Source organism: Lichenostomus cassidix, chromosome 3 (assembly GCF_008360975.1).
Source record: "Lichenostomus cassidix isolate B80296 chromosome 3, HeHo_3.0, whole genome shotgun sequence".
NCBI lineage: Eukaryota > Metazoa > Chordata > Aves > Passeriformes > Meliphagidae > Lichenostomus > Lichenostomus cassidix.
The window spans coordinates 31,794,296-31,820,856 of NC_139483.1; the positions used below are offsets into that span (position 1 = coordinate 31,794,296).

At 43.8% G+C, this 26,561-nt stretch overlaps 1 protein-coding gene and 1 long non-coding RNA gene across 2 annotated transcripts in view; both read left to right on the plus strand.

The window, feature by feature from the left end:
• Positions 1-2,718: 2,718 nt before the first annotated feature.
• LOC146439402 (uncharacterized) lies at positions 2,719-9,549 on the plus strand. The gene is made up of 2 exons (XR_014850791.1): positions 2,719-3,197; positions 3,291-9,549. It is a non-coding gene; the product is annotated as an uncharacterized LOC146439402 (long non-coding RNA).
• Positions 9,550-16,294: 6,745 nt separating this feature from the next.
• The window catches only part of KIF26B (kinesin family member 26B), a 293,798-nt gene continuing 283,531 nt past the window's right edge, over positions 16,295-26,561 (plus strand). The window contains exons 1-2 of the mRNA XM_085055178.1: positions 16,295-17,480; positions 17,736-18,137. Of these exons, the coding sequence (XP_084911304.1) occupies positions 17,418-17,480; positions 17,736-18,137 (465 nt within the window). The 5' untranslated portion in view covers positions 16,295-17,417. The remainder of the gene's footprint in view (positions 17,481-17,735; positions 18,138-26,561) is intronic.

A 26,561-nucleotide genomic window follows, 5' to 3' on the forward strand; every position in this document is an offset into this window, starting at 1 on the left:
AGAAACAGAAGTTGCAGGGCTTCCTCCGCCAGAATGCTAATGGGCCAGCATCAGACCTGGGACTCCAGGAAAAGAACTGGGCTGTTAACCTGTGCACATCCACCCATGTTATCGCACAGGTAAGAGCCTGTAAAATGGTCAGGCTCTTAGCTTTGTTCAGGCAATTAGAAGTTGCCACATTTTTTTCTTGCTTCAGTCTGTTGTTTCTCTTGGTTCTCTTATATGTCGTTTCATTAATACAATTCTGTGATATCATTTGGGGATTGAAAATGCAAGAGAGTTTTGCTAGGCCCCGCACTGCTGATGCTCTGCTGCACTCTCTGATAGCTGAGTGTATCAGGATGGGGTTTATCACTGGATCTAGACTTGTTACCACTGAAATCAGCACTGGCAAAGCCTTCATCACAGGTAACAGGAAGAACCTGGGCCTTCAGTTTCATGGAGGAAAGTGGTTGGGGATGCTGGAGTTCAGCCAAAGCTGGGATTGGGCATGGGAAGTTATGGTTTTTTATGTCCAGTAATACACTGTTATAATTGTGTGAAAGGGGAAGAGTAGTCAACAATAACACAGGAGGCTGCCAGACAGGTTTAATTTTGGACTTTGTGAGAGGTATTGGAAGGTCACACAGTCTCTCCCTGGCTGACCTTTCCAAGTATAAAGTCAGAGACATTATAAGGAATAGGAGACAGGGAGTATCAGTCTTGCCTACCTGTACTGCCAACTTTTTGTATCAATAATTCTGATGTTTGCGCAGTGTTTAGTACTATGATGTTCTGATTGAAATCAGTGGCTACAGATTTCCCTGAGACATAATTAATAAAGTTCTCAGCCTTCAAGTCTTTTGGTCCAGACTGTATGTTCAGGTTGGAACTTCTAAACAGGTCAGTCCACAGCAAGTATGTTTATTTTTCATTGAACACAACTCTGTTTCACAGTGTTTCATGCCATGGTAGGTTTGGCTGTAAAAAGAACTATTAAAACCTCTGGTCTTATTGTTGGAGGGTTTTTTTGGCAAGTCAGTACTAGGCATGGGGACTATGCTGATTTAAAATCTAAAGATGTAGGTCAAAACAAAGCAGATTCTCCCGTTTAACCTATTTTGAATCCCTGGGGCTACTGTTTGGCTTAGTGTAGTTCTGAAAGCCAGGAAAATGTTACTCACCATGCTCAAAAGATTGATCACAGCATTTGTGTCCTGAGGCCCAAATCCTAAAGTTCTTATTCAGAGAGAACTCCCATTGACTTCAAAGGGAGTTCTGTCTGCAGAAGAGCTTCAAAAATAGTGATGCACTGGCTCACAAAGCACTGTAAGAACTTTTTAATCTCTTTAAGGAAGACTCATCTGTGGAAGATCCAACAGAGATGTCCCACCAGCTGCAAGTTGTGTCATTGAAACAACTAAAACTGTACAACTGTGGGCGTAAGTAGTTAATTCTTGTTTATAGTAATGCAAGCAAGAGTTAGCAAGAGTCAGCAGTTAGAACTTTTCCACATTGTTCAGAGCACAAAAGGTGAAACTAGGGATGCTACTGCATGGAGACATAAAATTACCTTTTCCTGCTATTATCCTGGAGACACTGCAGCCTTAAAAACACATACATGTTTCTTCTGTGTTTTAGTATAGTAAACCAATTACTTTTATTCTGGACTCTATTTCTTCTAGAAGCCTCTTAGAAGAAGCTCCCTTGTTGCAAATACGTGCTCAAAGATAGTAAAATAATTCAAAATAGTTCAAAATAAGATGTTTCATGTAGAAGAAAGCCCTCGAATATTTGCTGTCAACAGCAGTGTCTTTCCTGCCAAGACAGCAGCATCCCTCAGTGCAGAACAGGTTCTAAGATTTGCCTTATGGTGTGCAGCCATGTGTTCCCCTAGATGCCACCCTAGGGATTAAAATAACCAGAGTGGAGTTCTCAGGTTTTCTAGAGGTGTGATTTTAGAGCTGATAATACAAGAATTTGAAGCTCTCTGAGGTCTTCCACATCTGTGAGTTATTCAAGATTTATGTATTACAATGGATTTTACAATGGAGGAATAGGGATGTATTATGGTCCATTTGGAAACTGGTAGCAAACACTGAAATTTTAATCTACAGTAACACAGCCAGGAAAAGCTCAGTAGTGCAACTTTAAGGACAACTTTGTTGGAACATCTATTTGTGCGGTGAAGTTGCACTCAATATTGCAGAGACAAAACTAAAAAAACCACACCATAGCCAGTTTTCATATGGTCTTAAGTTGTTGCCTTGAGAAGCAATGCCATTCTTCAGAGCTCTCACAAACACAGGTGCACTGAAATCCAGCTCAAATTTAATGGAAAACTGAGAACCTGTTTCTAGTTTTGTGCTTTGTCAAAGTTTCAGAGATAGATTGTTACCCTAAATGTGATAGTTTGCTATCATTGAGATCAGTAGGGGAGAACTTTCTCAGGAAGTTGTATAACTAGGAGTGGGAAGAAGACCACTCTAAATACAGGGCCCTTGACTCAACCCATTAAAGAAAAAAAGAAGGCAAGAAAGAAGGTGAGAAAAAAGAAAGAGAGAGAGAAGAAAGAAAGAAAGAAAGAAAGAAAGAGAGAGAGAGAGAGAGAGAGAGGAAGGAAGGAAGGAAGGAAGGAAGGAAGGAAGGAAGGAAGGAAGGAAGGAAGGAAGGAAGGAAGGAAGGAAGGAAGGAAGGAAGGAAGGAAGGAAGGAGAAAGAGAAAGTGAAATAGAGAAAGAAATAGAGAGAAAGAAAGAAAGAGAGAGAAAGACAGAAAGAATACAAGACCTCTACCAGAGCCACAGTCTGTTGATGTTCACAAAATGTTATAAGACATGTCTATTTGCTCAGGATAGCTATTATTCAAGGTACAGTGGCTGGCTTAAGCCCCAGATTTAGCTGTTTGGATGCAGTTTGTTTTCTTAGAAGCACAATGCAGTGCTGCTCTCATTCACCTTTTTATTACAGTAGGCCTCTGAGGCTCAAATGGGGAAAACCCCCGACTGTTTAGTCTAAGAACATTTATCATGAAAAGCAGGGGACACACACAGTAAACCCAGTTACTCTTCTTATAGCTATTTAATTACAGTTTTTTACAATTTATATAAACAAGCTGTGAATTTTCTCTGTTGCTCTTTTGCCAAGACAGGTTTCTTTTTGATGTCACACCAGAGTCCATATCCTGGAAGCATCTGTAAACATGCACTGGAAACAGAGGTAAAAGAAACTGCTGAAAGAATGTAAGCATTGGCTTTACTATACCAATGTGAAGAAAGAGGTTCATCCTTTTTCCTCATTTCCTATTGGCAGTGCGGAGTCGGGATTTCGGGCAGATGCTCTCACAAAACTCTTATGGCTCCAATGGGGTAGAACTGAGCAGCCATGAAGAAAAGTGCCACGAGGAAATGTATAATTTGGATTTTCTTACATAAAGGACTGAAACTTCTTTTCCAATCTTTCAAACCACAAAGGGATGCAATGTCTTTTGGCAAAATAGTACAATATAAGATATGCTTGTTGGTGATATCTCTGTTTTCCTCTTCAAAAATGTACCACTTCTCCAGCATAACATAGTGGATTAGTTGGAGTAGATGATCTGTAACCAGAACTTACTCTCTAAAAGAGCTAAATGAACAGTGGAGACAGTTGCAGACACTTCCGAGCTAAACAAACAAACAAACAAAAAAAGGGATAAATCTCATCATATATATGTGGACTTTTCTAATTGCCAAAGGTGTATTCTATCTGGCAGAGACGATGTAGCAATACCCACCAAGAGGAAGAGTTCTAGTGACAAAAGGGAATAATGACAACACGTCTTCTGGATGTGATGGCAGAATTCTAACAAGAGAATCCCCCAAGCTCCATAAACTCTCTGTTTAGCATCCTTATTTCAGAACCTGGCCGCGTGGTGCTGAGGAGAAAGCACCATTTAAATGTTCTGAGGAATGTTTATATCCACAAACATTAGTCCCTAGTTGTGGAAGAACACATTCCCTGTGTAAGCCATGCTAGCTGGCCTGCGATAGCCAGAAACTGTTGCTCCCATAGGAGGCAATGTCAGCTGGAAGCGTACAGCTATCAAATGAAGAGAAAGTCTCTTCTGTTTCCTCAGGATAGCACAGAAGCTGAACTTCATTGCTCACACCCTGCCTGTTCTCACGGGGGAAGCAAAGGCTTTACAGTCACTGCTGAACAGTAAAGTGCAGACATTTGGGACATAGAGTTAGAAAAAGTGACCTACAAGGGGATGTGTTGAACCCATACACCTTTAACATGCAATGTTCACCCCCAAGACAGCTAATATCAATCATGCTCTGTGCTATTATATGCTTAAAAGAGGTGAGCTCAGGAAAAAGCATTGAATTCAGAGAAAAAAAATACACAAATCAAAATGGGAATTAAAATCCAATTTGGTGATCAGGGCTTGCCAAATTAAGTTCCTACAAAATGAGAAGAAGCAACACCTGCATTCAGAGACTCACAGGGAAAGAGAGGCTGCCTGGGCTAATATGAAAACTTCAGGAGATCAATAACCATGGAAACCTTAGTAAAAGAAATGCATCTTCAATGAAATTTGGAAGAGAGAAGAAGAAATGATAACTGGAAAACCCTTCAGAGGCAAAAATACATACATTTCCTTCCCCAGAGATGCTTGAAGTACAAAAAGGCTTTATTTTTGAACAAAATATGTTCTTAGTGGCATCTGTTGGAAACTATTTGATGCAAAGACTTTGTAATATCTTTTATACAATTGTCACGTCTCCATTTATGAAGACCTTGGTTTTAGAAGCTTTTGGACAAATTCACTCTCAGTTTCCATTTAAACAAGAAATAAGAAATCATCTGTCTTCCTCACTTGTGTTACTAGCTTCAAAAACAGTAAGCTAAGTAGCTCTGAAAGACTACAGCATACCTTTCTAATTTGTGTTTAATATGTATTTTACTGTCCCTTATTAGGAGCCAAATTCAGATTAGTGCTGTTCAAATATGATTCTTATTTCTAAATTCAGTGAAGTCTATAGGGGATATTGTCAGAAACTACAAGTAAATAATGGTGGAGAAAAGACCAGCTCTCTGCATCAGTTAATGAATAAAGCTCAGGGATCAACAGAAGAATCAATGCATTCATCACTGCTAAAATTTAACTCTGTAATTTACCTTTCAGTAAAAATTCATAATAAGGACAATAAAAATGGCAAGAGAGGAACATTCTTCCCTTTTCTCTATTGGAATTACCATGTGTTGGTTCAGCATTCATGTGCATCCAGCCGAGACCAGTAAGTTCACTTTCCTTTTGTTATGATCTGAACCAGATATAAACTGTGAGGTAAAACTGCACTAAACTTCTGCTTTGTTGATGAAATCTTTAAGCCTTATAATTTTTGTTAAAGAAGAACAGATAAGATTCTGTTTGCCAGGCATTTTTCAGGTAGTAGCTGGATTAAATAAATTTGTTCAGAAATGGCTGTCTTCAGTCCCTGCTGCTCAGTGAGTGTTTCTCTGAACAGCTGTTCCCCACCTTGGGAGGAAACCTTGCACTGTCCCATTACTGCTCCATGTCAAAGAAATTACAGCAATGACCAGCCAGGTTGCAGAAAGTCACAATCCTCTCATTTAGGATTGTAAAAATAAACTAAATTCTCCCCTTTCATTACTGTGTTACTACAATGATATTACCAATAATATCATTAATCTACCACAACACTCCATAAAGGTCCAGCTTTACCATCCACTAAGTGTTCATCTCACAGAGATGGTAAGCTTTTCATCATGTTTGCCCCTCATACTGAGGGTATTTACCTTATCCAGATGTACAGAGGTACCTCTGGAGATGTCAGGAAGTTGTCCCAAAATTCCAGTCTCTCAGGTCTTTGTCAAAGGGACTCACAGTTAATGTGATTATAGCCAGCAAGCTCTGTGTTCCTATCATAGAATCTATTTTCATACCAATCTGAAGTCAGCTGGTTATGTCCCCATATAGTGGGGTCACTGCAGGTTGAGAAGAAAGAGGTCTCTTTGAAAACTGTGTATAACTGAGCTGCATGTGCTGAGTCTGGTTTGTACAATTGAGTACTTTGTGGCCCATTAATACCTGTACTGCTGAGTGCAGATTTAGGCTGCTGCTAAAGTGACCTGTATATTTTGGAATAGTGGACAAGTACCTACACCATTTTTATTGTTGTATATCTAACATCAATGTGGCAAGCGCAAGTTGCAGAAGCCACAAGGTGTTGAGCTTGGAGCCTTATCTAATGGGTTCTTGTAAATCCTTATCTAATGGGTTCTTGTAATGTCTGCCTTGCTAGAGCAGTTTACTGAAGGCAAACCAGAGGAACATGGTTAACTTACCCAATTTCATGGTCTTGTGTGGATCTTTCTCTCTCATTGCTCTAAAACCTGCAACCCTTAGTATTTCCTTTGAGTTCTCTTTGCTTGTCTTGATTGTTGGAATGTGCCAAAGACATTCCACCAGGGAACCAACAGTGCCAAACTGCTTTCTAATCTTCTCCTACCTGTCCTTACACCGCTGCATCCAAAGAACGTCATTATTTCCTGCAGTGGAAGTCTGGGGAGTGAGCTGTGCCTCCTTCAACAGTACTTGGATGGGTCAAAAGTTCATATGCAAGAGCATACTTTGACTGCCATCTTCCTCCTCCTGAAGAGAAAGCCTCATTCCACAGGGATTCTGGTGGCGTCAACAGCATACTTGGGATGCCTGCTACTCACAGAAATCTGTAGATCAGCCACGCACTGCTACATTCACAGATTAGAAATCATTTCCATTTTTGTGGAACAGCCTTTCAATTACTCATTAATTTGGGCTCCATGATCCGCTTTCCTGCATGGGCTGTACTTGCCAATCTGGTCCATGGGTCAAAGGAAGTTGTTGCCTTGTAAGCAGAGTTTGTTAGGACAAATTCTTCATATTTATTCTCCTAACTGACATCTTCAAGACTGTGAAGTTGTGCCTGAGAAGGCAGAAAGGTAACCTGGGACCTTTCTTACAACAGATGAGATTTTAAAGTGCACCAGCAAACAAGTCTCATTAAGATGCCCCATCCTGGCACCAGCCACATGGCAGGTATTGTGTATGAGAGAATACAGACCTTGCTCAAATTTAAGAACTTCTTACCTCCTTGAAAAAAGGCATGCAGAAGAATTTTAGGCCTAGTCTTTTACTCCATAAAAAAAAGTCTTTGTGGTTGTGATAAATGTAAATTATCCTCATTTATCAAGACAAGACATGTAAGGTTTTGCGTTTTAAGGATTGTTGTTATTAGTATCCCATGTGGCTAAATCTTGGAGAGTAATCATGAATATGCAGGATGTTGGGTTTAGTTAGCAAACTAAATTAATTTATCTAATCCACTAAAAAACACCTTCTTGGCCTGTTTGCTCAAAGAAATGTGAGTTGACCATTACTCAAGACTGAGGACCATTACTGGCAATACTTGTGAGATGTGTAAAATATGTATCTATAAGGATTTCTTACTTTACTTCCTAAAGTTTTAATATCTCCTTAGTAAGTCTGAATACAACTCTAATGCCTAATTAACTCCAGTTTTGTTTCACTAGTATGCCATAAAGGAAAAGAGCAACAAGTGTCTAGGCAGGCAGGCAGCCTTTATAGTAAACAGCTCAGCTTAGGAGGAGACACGAGTGTTTTTCTTTCAACACAGAAAATGTTAAACAAAAAGTCACCCAAAAATCCACACCCACCCACATGCTCACCCTTTGCCAAGCTCCTGAATGTTGTCAGGACCTTTCCCTGAAGAATTGTACAAGATTGTAGCCTTCATTTTATTGCTATTTGCATGGCAATTAGTAATCCTGAAGCTGCCATATGTCCCTGGCTGCCCATTCTTTTCCAGATGAACTTGAATTATATGCAGCAATTTTTTCTGCCTACTTTCACAGAGACTCATGCAACAAAGGTTCTTCAACTCATGTGAACCCCCAATGATTAGTTAGCATCTGAGCATCTTCCTAAAACTCTTACTTAAAAGATTCTAACCTTCCTTTTGAAGTCCATGAAAATTTGTTCCAGTCAAGCATGTGGAAGAATGTGAACAACTGGACAAGCCTGACACATGCAGAAAAAAAAGGTAAGTCAGTCATCTACACTTATTAGAATAAGATGTTTGCTTTCCAGATAAGTCTAAGAACCACCTCCATGAGACATCAACCTTTACAAGTGAAATCAAGGGTGACTGACAGGATAGGATCTATCTCCACACAGATTCTCCAAGTGCTGTGTTGCATCTAATAGGAAAATTTCAACTTCGGAAATTTTGACAAGACTCTTACTGGTCCCTCTAGAGCTTTCTCCATTCTTTTTAGCAACAAAATTGTTTTCTCTGTGATAAATACATCAGCCTGAAGCCCAGATAAAATGGAGACTCTCTGAATGATACAACCTTACAAGCACTCCTCTATAGCAGGTGATTCTTACATCAACTGTCATCACCACCCTGAGGCAGAGTGCAGCTTTTCCTAGGAAAGAAGTCAGAATTGGTACACTTTTTTTTATGTTTTAAGCAGGCCTAGCATGCTACAGAAACACTCAATTTCTCTTGAGATCTTCCAATCAGTGGTACTGGTTTATTTATTTGTGTGTAGACAACCCTAAACACACATCCCAGGCTTGCAGTATCTCTTCCACCTAGAAAAGATATGATCCTCGCACAGACTAAAATGCAAATAACATGGGAGCAAACAAAACCTCCCACTGCCAACAAGAACACAGATAACACAAAATCACCAGTCCCTGCCCTCAGGCTCCCTCCCCAGCTGCATGTTCACTCTGTTCCTCTTAGTGAATGACGAAGCCCTGGCTTCTCTCAGCAGTGCAGAATGGCTCCTGAACACATTCACAAACACAGAGATTTGCCAGTTCCAGGGCACAGATTCCAGCTCTTTTGGGCCAAAGGCATGTTTCAGTTTGCAGTCCCATTAGAGAAGTAACTGTGAACATACTGGCACTCCAGGCTTCTCAGTAAACATTAAAATTATCAACAAGTGCCCACATTTAGCAATGTTCATGGCAGAATATTGGTCCATACTTTCAGATAGGGCCAGCCTCAGCTGTCACTGCAGCCCACCACATTTTTCCATTGCATACCTGACTGCTTCCCAAAACTTCTTGGTCACAGAATGTCATCGTGAGTCACCTACAACACTTGCTACTTTCCAGGCCCTCATCCAGCCTGTGCTAGGACATTTGGAATTAATTACTGTAAATTGATGTTGTGGCATTACTACAGATCAGGCATCATGCAATGAATACAGTGGTGAGGCTAGCAGTGGTTAAAATGCTCAATAATTCTAATTGCATGGGTGAATGTTTCTTTAATATGGGCTAGACTAAACAACCAAATTAAAATGTAGATGATTATAAACACTCTGGAGCCTTGTCTGTGCATCAAAAGACAACCTGATGGGTCTGGGAAAAAGGCAGTGAGGAGCAGTGTGGGCAGATTAAGAGTTTTTTTGCTTTGTTATTTTCCTTCTCATCACATTTTTTTATTATTGTTTTATTTCAATTATTAAACTGTTCTTATCTCAACCCATGAGTTTTCTCACTTTTACCTTTCCAATTCTTTTCCCCATCCTGCTCGGGGGGAGTGATTGAGTGGCTGTGAGGTGGTGGATTGTTGGCTGGGGTTAAACCACAACAGGGTGTTAGATTAAATTGGCTTTTTCAAACTGATGCAGCTTTATGTCTGAACATAAAGCTGGTGCTCTCCAGTTCAACTTGCACCTGCTCACATGGGTACAAACTAAATGGGCGTAGCTAGTAAAAGGAGATTTAAATTCAAACAACCATCAAGTTGATTTCATTAAGGGAATTCGAACTTCCATTTATGTTTAACTGGTAAAACTTTCACAAGCAGATGAGCTCTCTCTAAAGAAGAGAAGACCTAGTTCTGCTGGATTTGGTAACATGGAGTAATGCATTCCACTGTGCCAAAGCTTTCCAGCAGTAGGAAGAAATGCCCATTGGTTTCTGCCAGTCCACCTCTGAAGCTGTGTTTGTGTTGCTAGCTGCCTAGGCATGGGATTGTTTTTCCTCTGTTATGGTGTTTGACAGAATAGTTATGGATCAAAAAAGAGCCACATCAAAAGGAAGTGGGTTGGGACATGCTGCTGAGCACAGCTGCCCTGTGCTTGTGCTGCTTCCAGGGAGCACAGCTTGGGGCCACAGACAGTGACTTCCCTAAAGCTGTGAGTATTCCTGCCCTGAATCTGGGCAGGAATTTACCCTAGCCTACCTGGGTACACAGACAGGCTGTTGGACTCAGCTCCTCCACACTGATGTCTGTTCTCATTTGTTTAAACCTGAAAGAAGTTCCTGTACACAGCAAACTGCTCACCTGGAGCACTGGCTTCAAGGCAACCCTCTGAGGAACAGGTATGCCTTACTCACCCCTTGCTCTCCAGAGCTGTGCTGCCAAGTCTGAACACCCCTTGATATGCAGACACAGAAACTGAAGTCATCTGGGTCCAGTCATGAATTCTCCTGGACTTCCCCTCTGGGTTACTCATGCAGTCAGAGCAGGAGAGCAGAATACACTGGAGAAAAGCTCATTGCAGTAGACAGGGAAGGGCAAAGAGAGCTGCTCTGTGCCTTTCTTGGCCACTGACCTGCATCCACAGGACATGCAAGGTCTATCCACTGCTCTGCCTCCCCAGCTGCCAGAGAGCTGATGAAGAGAGGGATACAGAGACCAAATCATGTCTTTCAAAGCAAACTGGAGGCAGGTAACAAAGAGGCTTGAGGGAAATTGCAGGCAGATAAGCCAGCCATCAGCCCTTTCCAGTTGCTTCATAAAGAATATAATCAGTGTGGAATGATGTACAGCAAAGAAAAATGGAACAATAAAATTTTTGGAAATCTGCATGCTCTGTGGTTCACTTTTAACCCTAAACTGGGGATAAAAGAAGAGTATGAAATGTTTGAAAAGGAGCTGAAAAAGAGTTTCAGATGAAACATGCTCTGAGATCTGGAGTACCTATTGTTATAAAAATCTCAGGAACATACTGCGGTGAGACCTCTAATGCAGCTCATCATGAATGTAATTCTCTGTTGCTTGAGCACTGAGTTGAATTAGTTCACCTCAGGTGAGCTGAGGGACAGGAAAGAAATGCCTGCTGCCTTCTATATCATGTTTCATTGAAGGCATTTACACATCCTAGACTATGACAGACTAGTGCCCGTGATGCCAGCTCTGTTGCTGATCTGCACTGCTATAAATTACTCCTGCAACAAGAAAGGATGCAGCATAAAAATTAGATGATATAAATGTTTTGCTGTTTGTTTCTCAGGTCTGCCCATTCACTTTGCTCTGCTACCTCTGCTTATCCCCTTCCACACCATCTGCACTGTGTCCCTGGCTCCTAGGGCAAAGCAGGCACACATGCTGGCTTGGCATTTGCTACCCTCCATCAGCCACTTTGCCTGCTTTCTAACTTTGGCATGTGCTGGCCTATATTTCTCCTGTTGATGCCGTTATTTGCTAATACCGTTAATACCATCTTCTCCCTTTTTCTGCCTAAAGACGATTACTGAGAATAATTCTTTTGGAAGACACATTTCTCCTTGGCCTCTGAGGTAGATAGGAGGTTCTTTGAAGAACATTTAAAGGAAATCCTTTGCGCTCTAATATCTTCTGCCGTGACTCTGTGCTCAGGGAAAACTGCTAGCAGTGTTCCAGGGCTAATCCCTGGCAATTCAGGAGGCCCACAGAGGCAAGAAAGGTTTCTAGTCAAGCAGCACCCTGCAACTTTCTTTATCAGCCTGTTGGCTGTTGTTACTGTAATGATTTCTTGCTCTGTGGCTGTTCTATGTAATATCTGCATTGCTAGGACTTGGTGCTTTGGGATTCATAGGAACTCCCAATTTTTCAGGCTTGTCTTTAGTTCTGGACTTGCAGTGAATGCTTATTGTGCCTGAGGAACAGAAAATGGGATTCTGTCAAATTTCAGTGATTGAATTTATGAACTTAACCAGAATTGGCTGCAGACTTGTCATTGCAATGCATCCCACTGCACAAGATGATTGCAAACTTCTCCATGCAACCCTGCTCCATGAGTATATGTATGTGCATGACACTGTATCCTTTATTACTTATGAAAAACACGTCAATATTTTATTAATAAGTAGACATTGATTTTTACTGAGAACATAAAGATTTATGGAAGGAGGCAGTGCTGTGTAGCAGAAACTATGACAGCAGTTTCTAGAAAATCTATGAAATATTTTACATTCAAAATACAGAAACAAATTCCATTCAAAATGAATCCAAATATATAGTCCTTCACAGAGAAAAGATTGCTTCTGGTATTGGGCACAGGTGAATTTTAAAGACAACTAGTTTGCAACAGAATGAGACTCTTTGTCCGAATTGAAACACAAAATGCTTCCTTTTATTTTATGAAGATATTCAAGGAGGCTCTCAGTGGAGCAAGGAGAGTACAGGCTAAGCATCTGCACAATGGCCCTGAGGCAAAAGGACTACACTAAGCAAACAGGGAGATGTAGCCCTGTCAGGCAGAGAGGAAAACCCTGCTGTTGTTTGCAGTAGGAAAAAGTATACTCTGAGTGCAATGATTTGGGTCTGCTGGTAACAGCAAGAAGCAGAAGCTGTAAGAAGGACAGCCTGGAGGGTTCCCTGTCTTTGATACACTACCTGGAACTAGGGATTGCAGCAGTGACTGGGAAGTACATATTTTCCAGTGTCAGTCTACTTTTACCCTGACACACAAGGTAAATCTTGGGTCTGATGTAGAAATTGTGGTATAGCAAACACCCCAGCAGTCAGCTCATACAGAAGAAATGCCCAGCCTTAATTCTCCATGATGTCATGCTCAACAATTGTCAAGAGCACTACTCTACAGAAGCATAATATATCCCAGATACTATGGAAGGAACATTACCTACAGCACGAGAAGTACAAATGTGGTCCATACAGCCAATTTCCGCCTGTACTGCATGTGTTCAAAAACCAGAATACTTGGACTGTGGCTATGTGTGCTCCTGCTCATGCACAGGCTATACAAAAGGATAAGGGACTTAATGCACAAGGTGTGCCAGAGTTTTTTGCTGAAAAGGTCCTAAAGTTTTGCAAGAGGAAGAGAACAAGAACTGGAACGATTTTTAGAGAAGAAATATGTCAAATAGAGAAAGTTCTGGTGATTTTATTTGTAGCTCTTAATAGTTAGCTGTTTCTATCTTTACAATTAATTCTTTGTCAGTATTACTACAAATGCCTTCAATTTCCTCACTGTCCCCCAGTGGACTCCAGCTCATTAATATGCAGCTTTAAGCAAGTATCGGAGCTGTCATGCATTTCAAATCTCCCCAAGGAAGCTTTTTAAAATTGTAAGTAAGACCTGATACTGAGACTTATTAGCACCAAACCTGGAAACAAAGCCTCTGTGCAGGCAGCGATGATTCTTCAAGTTACAGTTGCTGTCACCTTTTTTATCCTGAAATTTATTATAAATGTGAATACCTCAAAGCATTTCTTTGATGCAGCCAGCATTTCCAGCTCTCATAAACTGCTGTTTGTGGATAGAACTGGGCTTGTGCCAACATCTCAGATTTGAGTGATGAAGCTGAACTTCTAGGTCAGATTTAATTGCACTCACACTGAGAAATACTCAGAAGAAATCCACTGATGGCAGCAGAAGAATAGTACACCATGGCGAACACACTGCGGTGCGATGGAGAAACTGGAAGATTTTATACTTGCTAAAAGACAGGTCATAACAGTCCACAGATGTGTCATGCCTAGATTGAGATCAATATCCAGCCACAATGCTTTGAAACCAGCTTTAGCTTGATCCTCTGACACTTAAACCTGCATCCAAGGGCTTTGGCTCTTGTCCACTTACTTCTAAATGTCTGAACAGCCCCATTTTTTCACCTCAAATTTAGAACAACAAGCAGTCTAACTTCTGAACTGCTAACATGAATGATTTACCAGGACTAAGGTTAAGGCAGATTCCCACGACTACCTGCTGCAATAACAGAAGAAATGTGTAAACTTGAAATTGAGAGCTGTGGAGCTGCCTGCCATTGGCGTGTTGGTAATTCTGCTCACTAATCATCTTTCATTAGTGACATATGGAAAGTAAGGTTTTTGTAAGAGGAAACCAAACCAATGTTCACATTAGAGAGTCTAAAGAGAGAGAAAGCCATACCTCAATGCTTCTCGGTGAGAAAAGTTTTAACCCAGAGAAAGCATTCTTAGCGTATCTTCTTGCTGCAGTGATACTATAGTGTCCATACTTTGTCCAGCACAAAATAACAAGAACTGGAAAGATTTTAGCAGCAGAATACCCCAAACCAGAAAATTTGGACTATCCCTCAGCTTTCAAAATTATTCACAATTCAATAAAGTCTTTCTTGAATGACCAAAATACCAGCAAACACTGACACCGGTTAGGAGGGAGAGCTGGTCCGCCAGCAACAGAGCTATTGACCAACAAAGTTGCAAACCTGGAAGCTGTGACGGGTGCTCTCCAAATGTACCTTCTTTACAATTCCTGCAAACCTGAGACGTGAGGAAGTGCAAATTTGCTACTGACACTCTTCTGGGTCAGAGCACAATTTCACCATGTCCTGAGTTATTAATTTCCTGACTGGCAGCGTTCTGCCTTCTCACCAGCCATGACCTTACTTCTCCACCTCAAACCAAACTTAGCCATGAACTAAGGACCGAGAAAGCCATCCTACTCAAGATCCTGCCATGTGGATGGCATCCGTTTTTGTCCTGCTGGGCTACAGCATCCGCTCCAGCACCCCTTCAGCCGCGTTGCTGGCAGGCACACCCCGAAGCCGTGAGTGTGAACCCATCTCGTTTGGGATGCTGCTGGAGCTCTCACCCAGCCGGGCAGCAGGCAGGACCCGCTATTCTAGCAGCCCTGGGAGGAGCTCCGCCTGGGAAGAGGCGCAGCGCTTCGCAGCCGCGTCCGGACGATCCCCAGGCGGGCGGGGTTCCCCCGGAGGAGGGGCAGCGCGGCTCCCGTTGGGGTCCCGGTGCGGGCAGCGCCGGCCGCCCCATCCCGCCGCTCCCGCCCGCGCGCTGCCGGCAGAGGGCGCGCGCCGCCCGCCAACGCCTCGCGGCCGCGCCCCCGCCTCAGCCTCAGCCCCGCGCCGCCCCAGCCCCGGCGCTCCGACCGTCCCGAGCCGGGCACTGCCGCCGGAGCCGGGCAGCGGCGCGGTCAGCCCGCCCGCCTCGCCTCCCGCGGGACGCTGCCCGCCCTCCGCGCTGCCCCCGCCGGGCTGCCTGGGACCGCGGAGGCGCCGTGCGCCCCTGCCCCGCCAGGCGCTGCCGTCCCGGCCCCTGGCTCTGCGGGGCGAGCGGCGGCCGCGGTGCGGGCGGAGCTCCGCGTCCCGGTGCCGCCCGGGCCCGGCGGGACGGTCGGGAGGGGTCAGCGCGGCCCTGCCCGCGGCGCTGCGCCCAGGGCCACGGTGCCCGGCAGCGAACGTGGTTAGGCAGGCAGGGCTGGCGGCTGGGGAATTCAAGGTCTGCCGAAAAACAAAGGGAATCTGCCAGCTCGGCACCGGAGAAGCAGAGAAGCGCTGAGCCCAGAGAACGAGCAGTTCTGCACCGCAGTGTTAGCGGTCCCCAGCCAGCAGCGTGGGGCCAGGGGAGGCTCTACAGCTCGGTGCCGCTGTGGGCTCGCACGGCATTTCCCTGCCTTACCTTGTCATCCCTCTCACGTCTGCCTACACAGCAAACCACGGGATCTCCGCATGCGGATTTATGTGAAACCCATTCACATGCAACAGCAGCTGGGGTGCACCTCCTTTGTTTGCCCGTTTGTTCATCTTTTTGGGGTCACCTATGCAAATGCACAAGGCACTACCGATGCAGCCTGGCTACCTTGGGTGGCATCACTTGTGTCAGCTTTAGATTAAAGCTTTTTCTAATCACATCAGGAATGGCTGTTTCACTCTCAGGGTGACAACATAGTGAAGTTAAAACACAGCAGAGCATTTTACACATCTTTACTACCGGCAGAGTATCTGTGAAGATATACAAGCACTGGGAGATTCCTCGCTCAGTGAGGCAGCAGGCTGGTTTTGTTCCCTCATGACTGATGTGGCCCAGGTACACTAGGGATGCTGGAAGGATGCATTTATATGGAAGTAACAATAGGAGGTTGGAAAGGTGGATGCAAGTCCCCTGTGTGTTCTGCCCTCTCAATTGCATCAACCTATCCATGCTATGATCCTATCAAGGGATCTGGCATTTAGCTCTTTATGGCCTCCATTTCTGAGAAAATTAGCAACTCGTTTTGAGGGGGGAAGATTTATTAGAGATGGTTTTTCTATCTACAGGATTTGAAATAAAAAAGGATATATAACAGATACACATGATCAGCAAGTAGAAATTGTAATTACAAAGGAAAGATTAACAGGGACACAAGTCTGTAGAATTTCATTGTTATGAGATCAATTTATTATGCCCTTGACTGCAAGTTAAATTAATACACGTAAAATTACTACATGGGAAAGAGATTCCAGTGACTGTCATAAATACAGCTTGCTTTTCTTCCCTAGTTATTTAGGGAGGATTGGGAACACTTGTGAAATCATGTTCATTAAAACCTGAATAGAGGCAACTAACCAATAACTGCGGTGGAAGCAACAAGGTTCTCCCCCCTCCTCGCACCCACCCGCCCTTTTCAACAACGAGGGGAAATCACAGACGTCAATCAAGAAATACTGCAAAATAAAATGGACCCTCCCGGCAGCTGAGGTATCGCGCAGAGCAGCGGTGAGGCTCTGGCAGTCTGTTGGCAGCCGCCAGCCCTGCAGCTCCGCCGCTGACCGGGGAGCGCACGGGGCTCCGCAGCCCGGGTCTTCCCTTCCCTCCCTTGCAAAACTGTCAGGCATAAATGGGCAGGAGGATATTGGCTGCAAGGGGCGCGGAGGCTCCTCCCAGAGCCTGGATCCCGATATTTTTGGAGGATTTCTTTTAACTCAGTTACAAACCTTGGTGAGGGGAAGAAGTTGCCGCTGTAGCGGAGGCAAAAAGCTCCTCTGCTTGGGAGAGAGCGGCTCCCGCTCCTTCTTTTGCCTTCCCCAGGCTACCTTGGATGCTTCACCTCACTTGCGGATGAGAGCTGTGCTGCCTTTCGGGGGGATCGCTCCTCATTTGGATGTTGCTGTTTGTGTGAAAACAAGGGTTGTAAGGGAATGAGAGGGGAGACAATGAAGAAAAACCGACCGGGAGAGAACCCCAGCCCCAAGCGTTTTCCTGGGAACTGACGGGTGTTTTGGGGCTGAGCGATCCCGTCGGAGGCGGCGGAGGGAGCAAGCCTGCCCGCTCCGCGGGGGACTTCCCGGGACCGGCTGTTCCCTTCGGATGCGGACTGGGAAACCTGTAGGAAATTCTCCCGCCGCCCTGCGAAGCCACCATGAATTCAGTGGCTGGAAATAAGGAGAGGATTGCGGTTACGGCGCGGAGCAGAAAATACGGGGTAAGTTGTCGGCGCAGGGGCGGCTCGGAGCGGTGGCCACCACCGTGCCGGGGCTCCCGCGCCTCCCTCCAGGCGGCTGCCGGCGGTCGTCCCCCGGCCCCGCGCAACTTCCGCGGCGCGGGGCGGCGGCGGCTCGGGGTGCCCCGCGGTGGCGGATGCTGCGCGGGGGCTACCGCGGGCGCGGAGCGTCCGAGCGAAACTTGCCGGCGCCGCCGAGCCTCCCTGCCTGACCCGCTGCTCCTTCTCCCGCTCCAGGTGACCGACCCCTGCTCCCCCACCAAGCCCGCCGCCCCCTTCTCCCCCGAGAGCTGGTACCGGAAGGCGTACGAGGAGTCCCGGGCGGGCGGGCGCCCGGCGCCGGAGGGAGCTGGCTCTGCCCTGGGCTCCTCCGGCACTCCGTCCCCCGGCTCCGGCACCTCTTCGCCGGGCTCCTTCACCGGCTCGCCGGGACCCGCCTCGCCCGGCATCGGCACCAGCTCCCCCGGCTCCCTGGGCGGCTCGCCGGGCTTCGGTACCGGCTCGCCGGGCTCCGGCAGCGGCGGCGGCTCCTCGCCGGGCTCGGACCGCGGCGTCTGGTGCGAGCACTGCAACGCCCGCCTGGCGGAGCTGAAGAGGCAGGCGCTGAAGCTCCTCATCCCCGGGCCCGTCAGCAGCAAGGTGAGCGCGGGGCCGGGGGGAGCGGGGGGTCCCTGTGCCCGGAGCGGCCCCCAGCAGCCGCCGGGGCTGTCGGCCAGCTGGGCTCTCCTCTGCCGGTGTCACCGCCGAGCGCTTTTGGGTTTATTTGTGTTCTCCCCTTCTTGGTCTTGTTCCCTTTCTTCTTTCCCTCCTTCTCCTTCATGTGGAGCAGGGTGCTTCTGTCTCCGGAGGGCTGCCTGGCTTCGGGGGCATCTGTGACAGTTCTTCCAGCGCGTTTTTTCCTCCGTCTTTCGTTGTATTGACAATGGTTCTGTGCTGTTTTCTGAGCGCTTGTTTTTTGTTTCTTTTCTAGGGGGGGTGGTGGGGGGGAGCGGTAAGGGTGGGAACATTACATCGGAGTCACTACTCCCTTGCCCTTTTGCTGTCTTTGATACGTACAGAATGGATTTATGAAGTATCCTTAGACCTGGCAGCCAACTTAGTAGTGAGGTGTGTACCTATGGTCTGATGCCAGTGGTTTCTACTTCCATTGAGGGAGAAACCCTCCTACAGCTCCGGGTTCACATGAGGCATTGAAATACTGTGTGAGTCCAAAGGTCACCCAGTGAGGCTGTGGCAGACCATGGCAATGAACCCATTTTCCCAGGCGTCTTTAGCAGAAGGATAACTTGGTGGTGCTTCTTTTATAGAGAAGTGCCAGATTTATCTATTTTTAAAAAATTTTTTTTATTCCTAATAAGACTTGAAAATATTTGAAGCTGCTGGGCCCCAAACGTTGGGTTGAATAAGCCTGTGCCTAAAGAGGATGTAAGCATTTCTGACATTTGGTCTCAGGTTTGAAGAGCTGACTGATCCTGAAGCTTGCTTTCTGCCTCTGTTGGGGTATTTGGTACCTCCAAAGCCATACTCTGAAATTCCTTGGTTTTGTTTTATTTGTTTATTGTTTTTTTTCCTATTTGTTGTGCATATAAGATTAAGGCTGACAGCCCTAAACGAGTGACCAGCAGCCCTTGGCTGACCTCATGCTACTATAGTAAGCATTGGGCTCCTCCATAGCAACTCTGCGAGCTTGTATTGTGAATGGGTCTACAACTCCTGGAATGTAGTACAATGCCATTTTGTTTGCCTTGTTGGGTCCAGGTACTATCAAATGATAATATTTACCCTTCCACTTCAAAGAGTTTTCATTAGTGGTTACAATAAAGAGGTATCATGGAAAAGGGCTGACTGCTGAGAAAAGGTCCCTGGTATTGCTGTTGTGTTGTACTCTCCATGATTTATTTATGTGCTCTTTGAGAGGGAGTTGGTGCTCTCATGAACAAAAGACTCAGGGGCTGGTTGTTACCTTGTCTCAACAGCTGACTTAACAGAATTATGCGTGAAAAGAGAAATGTGATTCCACCAAAATTAATAGTACATTTAACCATTAATACATGGTTGGTTCACTGTAAAGTGGCCCTGTACCAGAATCTTAGCGAATTTCAGGCTGTGTGATTTGACAGTGATTACCAGCTGTGAGTAAAGGCAGGAAATTACTGATACAGATATGGGAGCCATCAGTATAACTGAGATTAGGAGTGGAGGGGAGGATAAAACTAACATCAAGGCACATTGCTAAATACAATTTGACTGATTTTAGTCATGTAAATGTTTGCACAGGGTTCGCTTACTGCAATAGTGATTGACGTTGTCAATCTTAGCCTTCCTGAGAGGTTACCCTTGTGTTTCTACCGTTATTTGTTCTGCTGTTCAGTTAGTTTAGCTGATGGTGTTGTACAGGTAAATCTTTATTTTTACTAGTAGCTTTTTAGCCTCCTTACCTATGTTCTTTTTTTCTTCTTACACCTCCTTTCCCAACCTTCCAGTTCTATAGGAGTGCCACTTCCAAAAGTGCTATCCAATCTGTGCGTTTAGGAGCAAGGAAGGAGGCATAAGTAAGGTGGTCTTTGTGGGCATTGGTGACCCTCTGCCCTGTTTGCTGTGCTTAATAGTACTTGCAGGCTCAATCCTGTTGGTGTACACAGCCTTTGGCACACAATTCCATTCTGTGGTGGGTGCTGCTGGCTGTGACTGTCTGCAGAAGCATCTCTTTCTCTCATCCTTTGTGGCTTATGACTGTTAAGAACTTTGTGGGCTTGTGATTTTAGCCTTCAGCAGGTGCTGCCCAGCAGAGTGAGGCTCTGGGCTAGGTGTTGTGGGACATAAACGTCATGGCTGGTGCCATTGAGTGACTTCTTTGGACTGGGTATACTGTGGTGGTCTTGGAAGTTTGTTTTTGCTGGTGTCATGGGGTAGCCTTATCAGTGTCTGCTTTGAGGAAAGCAAGGTGTTGGTGTGAACTCTGCTAGCTCAGCCAGGGCCTGTGAGCTGCCTTTGTGTGCCACAGTAACACTCTGGAGGTCCCTTCTGAGGGTGAGATGGATAGGGTTTCTCAAAAATGTGGAAACCTGTTTGTGTCTGGGGAAAACTGGCTTTGCTTTGGGTTGAGACTGAAGTCTACCACACTGTGTTAATGTAGCTGTCATTTTTTCAGGGTTCTGTGAGATCTCCTATTGATTGCTGCTATGGAAATAGGTTTTTTTTTTTTTTTAATGCAATGGATCCTGCCACTGAGTTAAGTGGAAGAAGGAGCAGATCATATTCTGGATCCTGGGTATTCCCTCAGAACTTGTAAAGCATCCTACACCTCAAGACTGTGGTGCCCATAGGACACAGCTAATTGGTGATATGCCTTTATTAAAACTATTAAATAAAGCATGTAAAATGTATCTGTCATCTCTTAGTCAACCGGATCTGACATATATTTTGTGTTGGTGCTGTTGAAGACAGCCTAGAAATTTCATGAGAATTACAAGTATGGTCTGTGGCACCTGTTTCACATTTATGCTGTGTTTAGAAATGATTATGATCTGAGATAGTGTGTTGCAGAACAAGCAGAATATGAGAGTATCTGTGTTTTAACATGCATCTAGTAGCAGATATTGGAATCTGCAGTAACCTATCCAAATGTGAACCTACATCAACGTTTTTGACAGTGTGCAATCATGCAAAGGTTTGTGTATACCTGTGAAGTGTAATAGTACACTTAATTGCTTCATAAACAGACCAGGCTTTATGCATGAAGCTATGTACTGAAGCTTTTCATTTGATTGAGAAAAAGCCACACAACCTAGAGCAAACTGCTTCTGACTAGCTCATTGTTAGTGTTGAGGTGTTTAGATTTCCATTTTAAATAGAACCATTCTCTCCTAATATGTCAACAGGATGGAGACTTTTTTTTGGTGAGGCACAAAGGTGAAGAATATGTAATTATAGTTACATTAATTTATTTTAGCCATTTAAAATTCCAGGTTCCCTGCCAATAGCAAAAAGAATAATGCTGAAAGCTTATTGTTTCTTTTTCCTCCTCTTGTGATACAGATGTGACTTAATGATGTTCAGCAATTATGTGCATAGAAGGGGTTATATTTTATGCGAATTAAATCTTATTGTAGCTCCCAAGCAAAGCAGGCCTGTGGGAATTGACTAGCACAGGTGGTTGATACAGTTGCGCACCGCAGTTTGTGGCTGAGGGCATCTTGGAGCTTTTGGTGCCTGTTGTTTGTGGGGTTTATGTTGCATGATGATAAAGGTTGTCTGAAATTACTAATAGAGGTTTTTTTTATGCTAAGGTTTTCTTGGGCTATGTTTTTAGAAGGACATTAGACAAAGTTCTAGCATAGAAATTTATGGTGTCATAGTCCCTATTTATCAAAATCTGTGTGAAATCTGTTTGTTTTGAATTAAAACCTATGATATCACCTGTCTTCAATGAACACTAACCTCATACGCATCTGACAGTTGAGGAGTTGGTATATTGATGTGTAACAAATTATATTGTGTGTAAATAATCAACTGAATGTTAATAAGAATGCTCATAAGCTGATGGTTATAAATTTGTTAGTACAGGATTCAAAAAATCCTGAATACAGCCTTTAAACCAAGGTAATTTGAGTGTGTAGACATGAATTGCTGCTTGGGTGTGCTGTGATTGGGTCAGGAAGTAAGGATACTGCTATAAATGGTAGACATGGACAGCACTGGTGTTGTCAGGTGGTTTGTATTGTGGACTTCCCCTTAGCTAAAAGGTCTGTGCTTCTGAGTACAAGAATTGGGTAAATTCTGAGCACAGTCTTTTCCTTCTCTCTGAGCACAAGAGGGAAAGAAAGAACTTGCATTCAGGGTACAGTTTTGGGGCTTTTTTCCCTAATTTACTGGCACTGTCTCTTTTTTTTGCCTATATGTTGTTGAATTAGTCTTCTCTTTCAGGGGTGTTTAGTGGTCAAAGACTTGACTCCTAATTATTAATAATGAAGAAAGCCCTGAAGCTGATATGAAAAATAGGTTTCTGTTAGCTGGTAGCTACTTTAGAAATGTTCCCAGTAGAGACAGTACAGTAATGAACCCTTCCTCAAAGCTTAGCAAGTGGCAGAATAATGGAATTTCATTTCTGTCCAGACCTTTAATTTGTGAACAAGCACGGCCAGTCTGTATGGTGACTTAATTCACTGTGCAAAAAAATCTCAGGCACCTAATCATTTCATCCCAACTCATTGTAATGCAGATAGGATTATTGCATTAGAAATGTGATTTTAAATGGCCTGAGGCAGTAATTTGTCAGCATTTGGGAGGATTAACTCTATTAAAGTTTAGGCAACAACAACCATTCTTTTGTGTTGCATCACAGGTCACAATACCAAACATTTAGCATAACTCATCTGTGAATCTTCTTACCATTGTGTGCTTCCTGGCAAGTTGGGAAACTGAGCTACTTTGCTTGCACTGGAGTTACAGCTGCGTGCAGAGGTCTAGAGGAGACAAACGGATGTGCCTTTACCGCTGATGAATTAATGTAAACCCTTTTCTAGGAGCAGCTGGGAGTCTTGCTGCTGCAATCTGCAGTGTCAACATGTGAAATAATATAACTATTTCTTTTGAGCTTGCAAATGTCTTTGAGGTAAGGGTGAAGATGCTGTGTGGTAAAGACTGCTCTTTAGGAAGCTGTCAAAACCATTAGCTCTGCAGCTTTCTCTATGGGATGAAAAAGGCTTGTCATTACTAAGTGCCTTGGAAATTAGAAACCAGCCTGTGGTTGTATTAAGTGAGTTGAAACTATAGTGTTTCCTATCAGAAAATACTTTTAGACCACAGACAGAGCTGTTGAGGGTGAAAAGGGAAGTATTGATGAATCAAATCTCTAGAGGGGAGAAAACTTTTTTCTTTTTTTTTTTTAACGAAGACTTGACTGTGCATCTGAAAACGTTGTGTTCAGAAATGCAAGAGTCAATGCTGAGTCTGTAACTGGCCTCTTCATACTGGGCTGTTATTAAGCAACAAAATGTCTTCAATTTTGGTGCTTTATGCATGCCGTGGATGCTCCACCAATGTCCAAAATCACCTTGTATCTTCAGATAGTCTTATATTTCCTCAGAAGTAAATGCTGCAAAATCCACAGAAATCGTGTGTAATAAGCATAGGACTTAGGTGTATAGTTTTGGGACGGGAGAAGGAACAAAGATAGTCCATCTGAGCTCCCCAGACAGTTTAAAAAAATGTAGCACATTACCAGTGTGGGCCATGGGCTTGTAATGGGAGTCACACCAGCATCAGCAGATTGTTAGAACATTGCAGGGCTGAAAGACACGGCAGTTGTGCCACATCAGCAGCATATAGCCTTTGACATCATATAATTGGGGTGCTTCCAAGCACTGAACCTGCAGCCTGCCACCACAATGAACTTGACTGTCATGCTCCACATAATGATGTAGTCAGAACTGCAGCATTTTGTGACATGAGGTCTGCGTGTCAAAAGCGCGAGAGATGTTCTAAGTTAAATTGCTAGCTTACATTTAGTGGTGTCATCTGTAGCTTGAGAGGCATTGATGTTGTTCACATGGAGGAACACAGGCATGTGCTTTGCCCTCCCGCCACTGAATCAATAATCCCTAGCCCACCGTATTCGTTGTTAAAGCTGCAATTCAAGAAGTGTCCCAGTTGCAGAAAAGCAGATTGCTTATCAGGGTGCTGTTACAAACTACAGCTTGCTTAATTCAGATTAAACATACAAAGTAGTATCCTAAGAGCAGAAAGTTTAGAAGTGTCTTTCACAGTCTGTCCCAAATTGGATCAAATTTTGGGTGCACTGTGACACAGGTGGAAGTCCCAATTAAAGTATTGCTCCTCTAGAAAGCAGTGGTAAGGTAATAACAGCAAGTAGTGTGCTGCAGTCACACATTGAAATGCTGCCTTGCTCTGGAAGCTTCAGCTGTGTGTTTGAAAGACATGGCAATGTTTCATCCAACACTTCCTGTTAACACAGGGTGGTTATTGGAGCTAGGTTGTTTTAGGTAGTCATACCATGGCTGCATTCTAATTTGGAGGTTTATGGAACTCAAATCCTCCATGACTTGCCCGTTTTTATTGTCAATTACTTTCTATGTTTTCGATCTCCCTACATTAAATCAGGTTGTTTTTTTTTTTTTTTCCTTTTTAAAAAATTACTATAAGCATAGTGAAGCTGCCAAGAACTGTGTTTGTCTCTGGCTTTGAAACCTGAAATAATTAGACTTGGTACAGCTCAGACTTTTTTGTACAGATTATAATATCTTCTGCCCTCTAGAACCATGATATGTATTTGCTAATGCTTCTTTCCCCTCCACTCTCCTCTTTAGATAATTTTACAGTACAGCTTAGTAATATTTTGATGAGAGTGTGTTTGAAGTTTCTTGAAGTAAAATCAGACCAACACAAGACACTTCATAGAGCAGGGGAAAGTTGACTGAACTGTTCTGAACTTGTCATGAATGCTGTTTAAAACATTCTGCAAGAAATATCAGAAATTGAAAATTCTTTCCCTTGCATGACATGAGCTATTGCTTCAGTCTGGATCTGAACCTTTTCAGTCTATTGACTTACATGAAGTTGACCTTAGTGAGGGCATTTGGACTTCAGGAAAATCAGTAGGATTTAATTTAGGCCTCAGCTCTACGTATGATGTGCCTCTAACCAGGGAATACTTGCATGCATTCAAAGCAGCAGGCATGCTGTTCAGGCTGAGCAGGTCTAAGATGTCTTGGCCCCTTGTGGGCTTCCTATGTGCCTTTCCTTTGTCCTTTCCATATGAAGGTCATAAGTTAGCATCACTGCAGGTCTCCTGTGTGAATACACGGTGGTTGCTCCCTGCCTTAGTTCTTATAAAAATGATAGATAGTTCAAACACTTTCAATAACGCTTCTTTCTAAACTTGGATCCTTTTGATCAGGGAGTGACTAGATGTGCTATTACAACAGCAGATGCAAGGAGCCAGTGATCTCTGAGAAAGCTACTGATGAGAGCAGCACAATGCATCCAACCGTAGCCTCCATTGTAACTGGAATACAGAATATAGGGATTACTTTTTAATTACTTTACCAAAGAGACAGGAGAAGAAAATATGGTACCAGCTATTCAAAAGAATCAATCTTAAGGAATTAGCATGTTCAATTGCAGCTTGAATTGATTGTTATGGTGTCAGAATTAAATTTATTTTATTTAAAAGAATACAGTGTAGTAAGGCTGTTAAAAGCTACTTTCTGTTCCAGCATTGGTATAGTTCTTAAAAATTATTTTCATCTTTAGCTGTGTTTATTTTTGTTGTCTGTCATGGTTTAACTCTAGCCAGCAGCCCCAGGCAGCCTCTTGCTGTCTCCCCCACCAGTGGGACTGGGGAGAGGATGGGAAAGGTAAAAATGAGAAAACTCGTGGGTTGAGATAAAGACAGTTTAATAGGGAAAGCAAAAGTCACACACACAAGCAAAGCAAAACAAGGAATTAATTCACTTCCCATGGGCAGGAAGGTGTTCAGCCACCACCAGGAGAGCAGGGCCCCATCACACATAACAGTGACTTGGGAAGGCAAACACCATCACTTCACTTGTGTTTGGCACAAAATGCTGTCCGAAACACAGCCCCACACCAGCCACTGGGAAGAAAATTAACTCTACCTCAGCTGAAACCAACACATTGTCACTAGGACCTTCTTTTCAATCTGTATATGGCTGATCTTGAATTTCTTATATATTATAAAATATTTTCTGTTTTCTGGGAGGAAAGAAAAAAGGCTTCATATTGAAGAAACTTCAGACTGGCTTTCTCTTCTCAGCTTTCCTCTGAAACTCTGTTTGGTAGTAATATTTTTGGGTTTAAAAATAATAAATTGCCAGGAAAGTTCTGCTCAAGAGACCTGAGGAAACCAATGGGGTATTAAACTAGATTTGGTTTGCAATTCACCATGAAAACAGAAGACTCTCCTCAGAAGGAACTGGACGCTTCTAGATAAAGTATTTGTTAATGTAAGTTTTTTGTATTGCATGTTTAAAGTTGTCACACCTTACTATTAAACAAAGAAGCTCTGAGTCTGCTCACTTT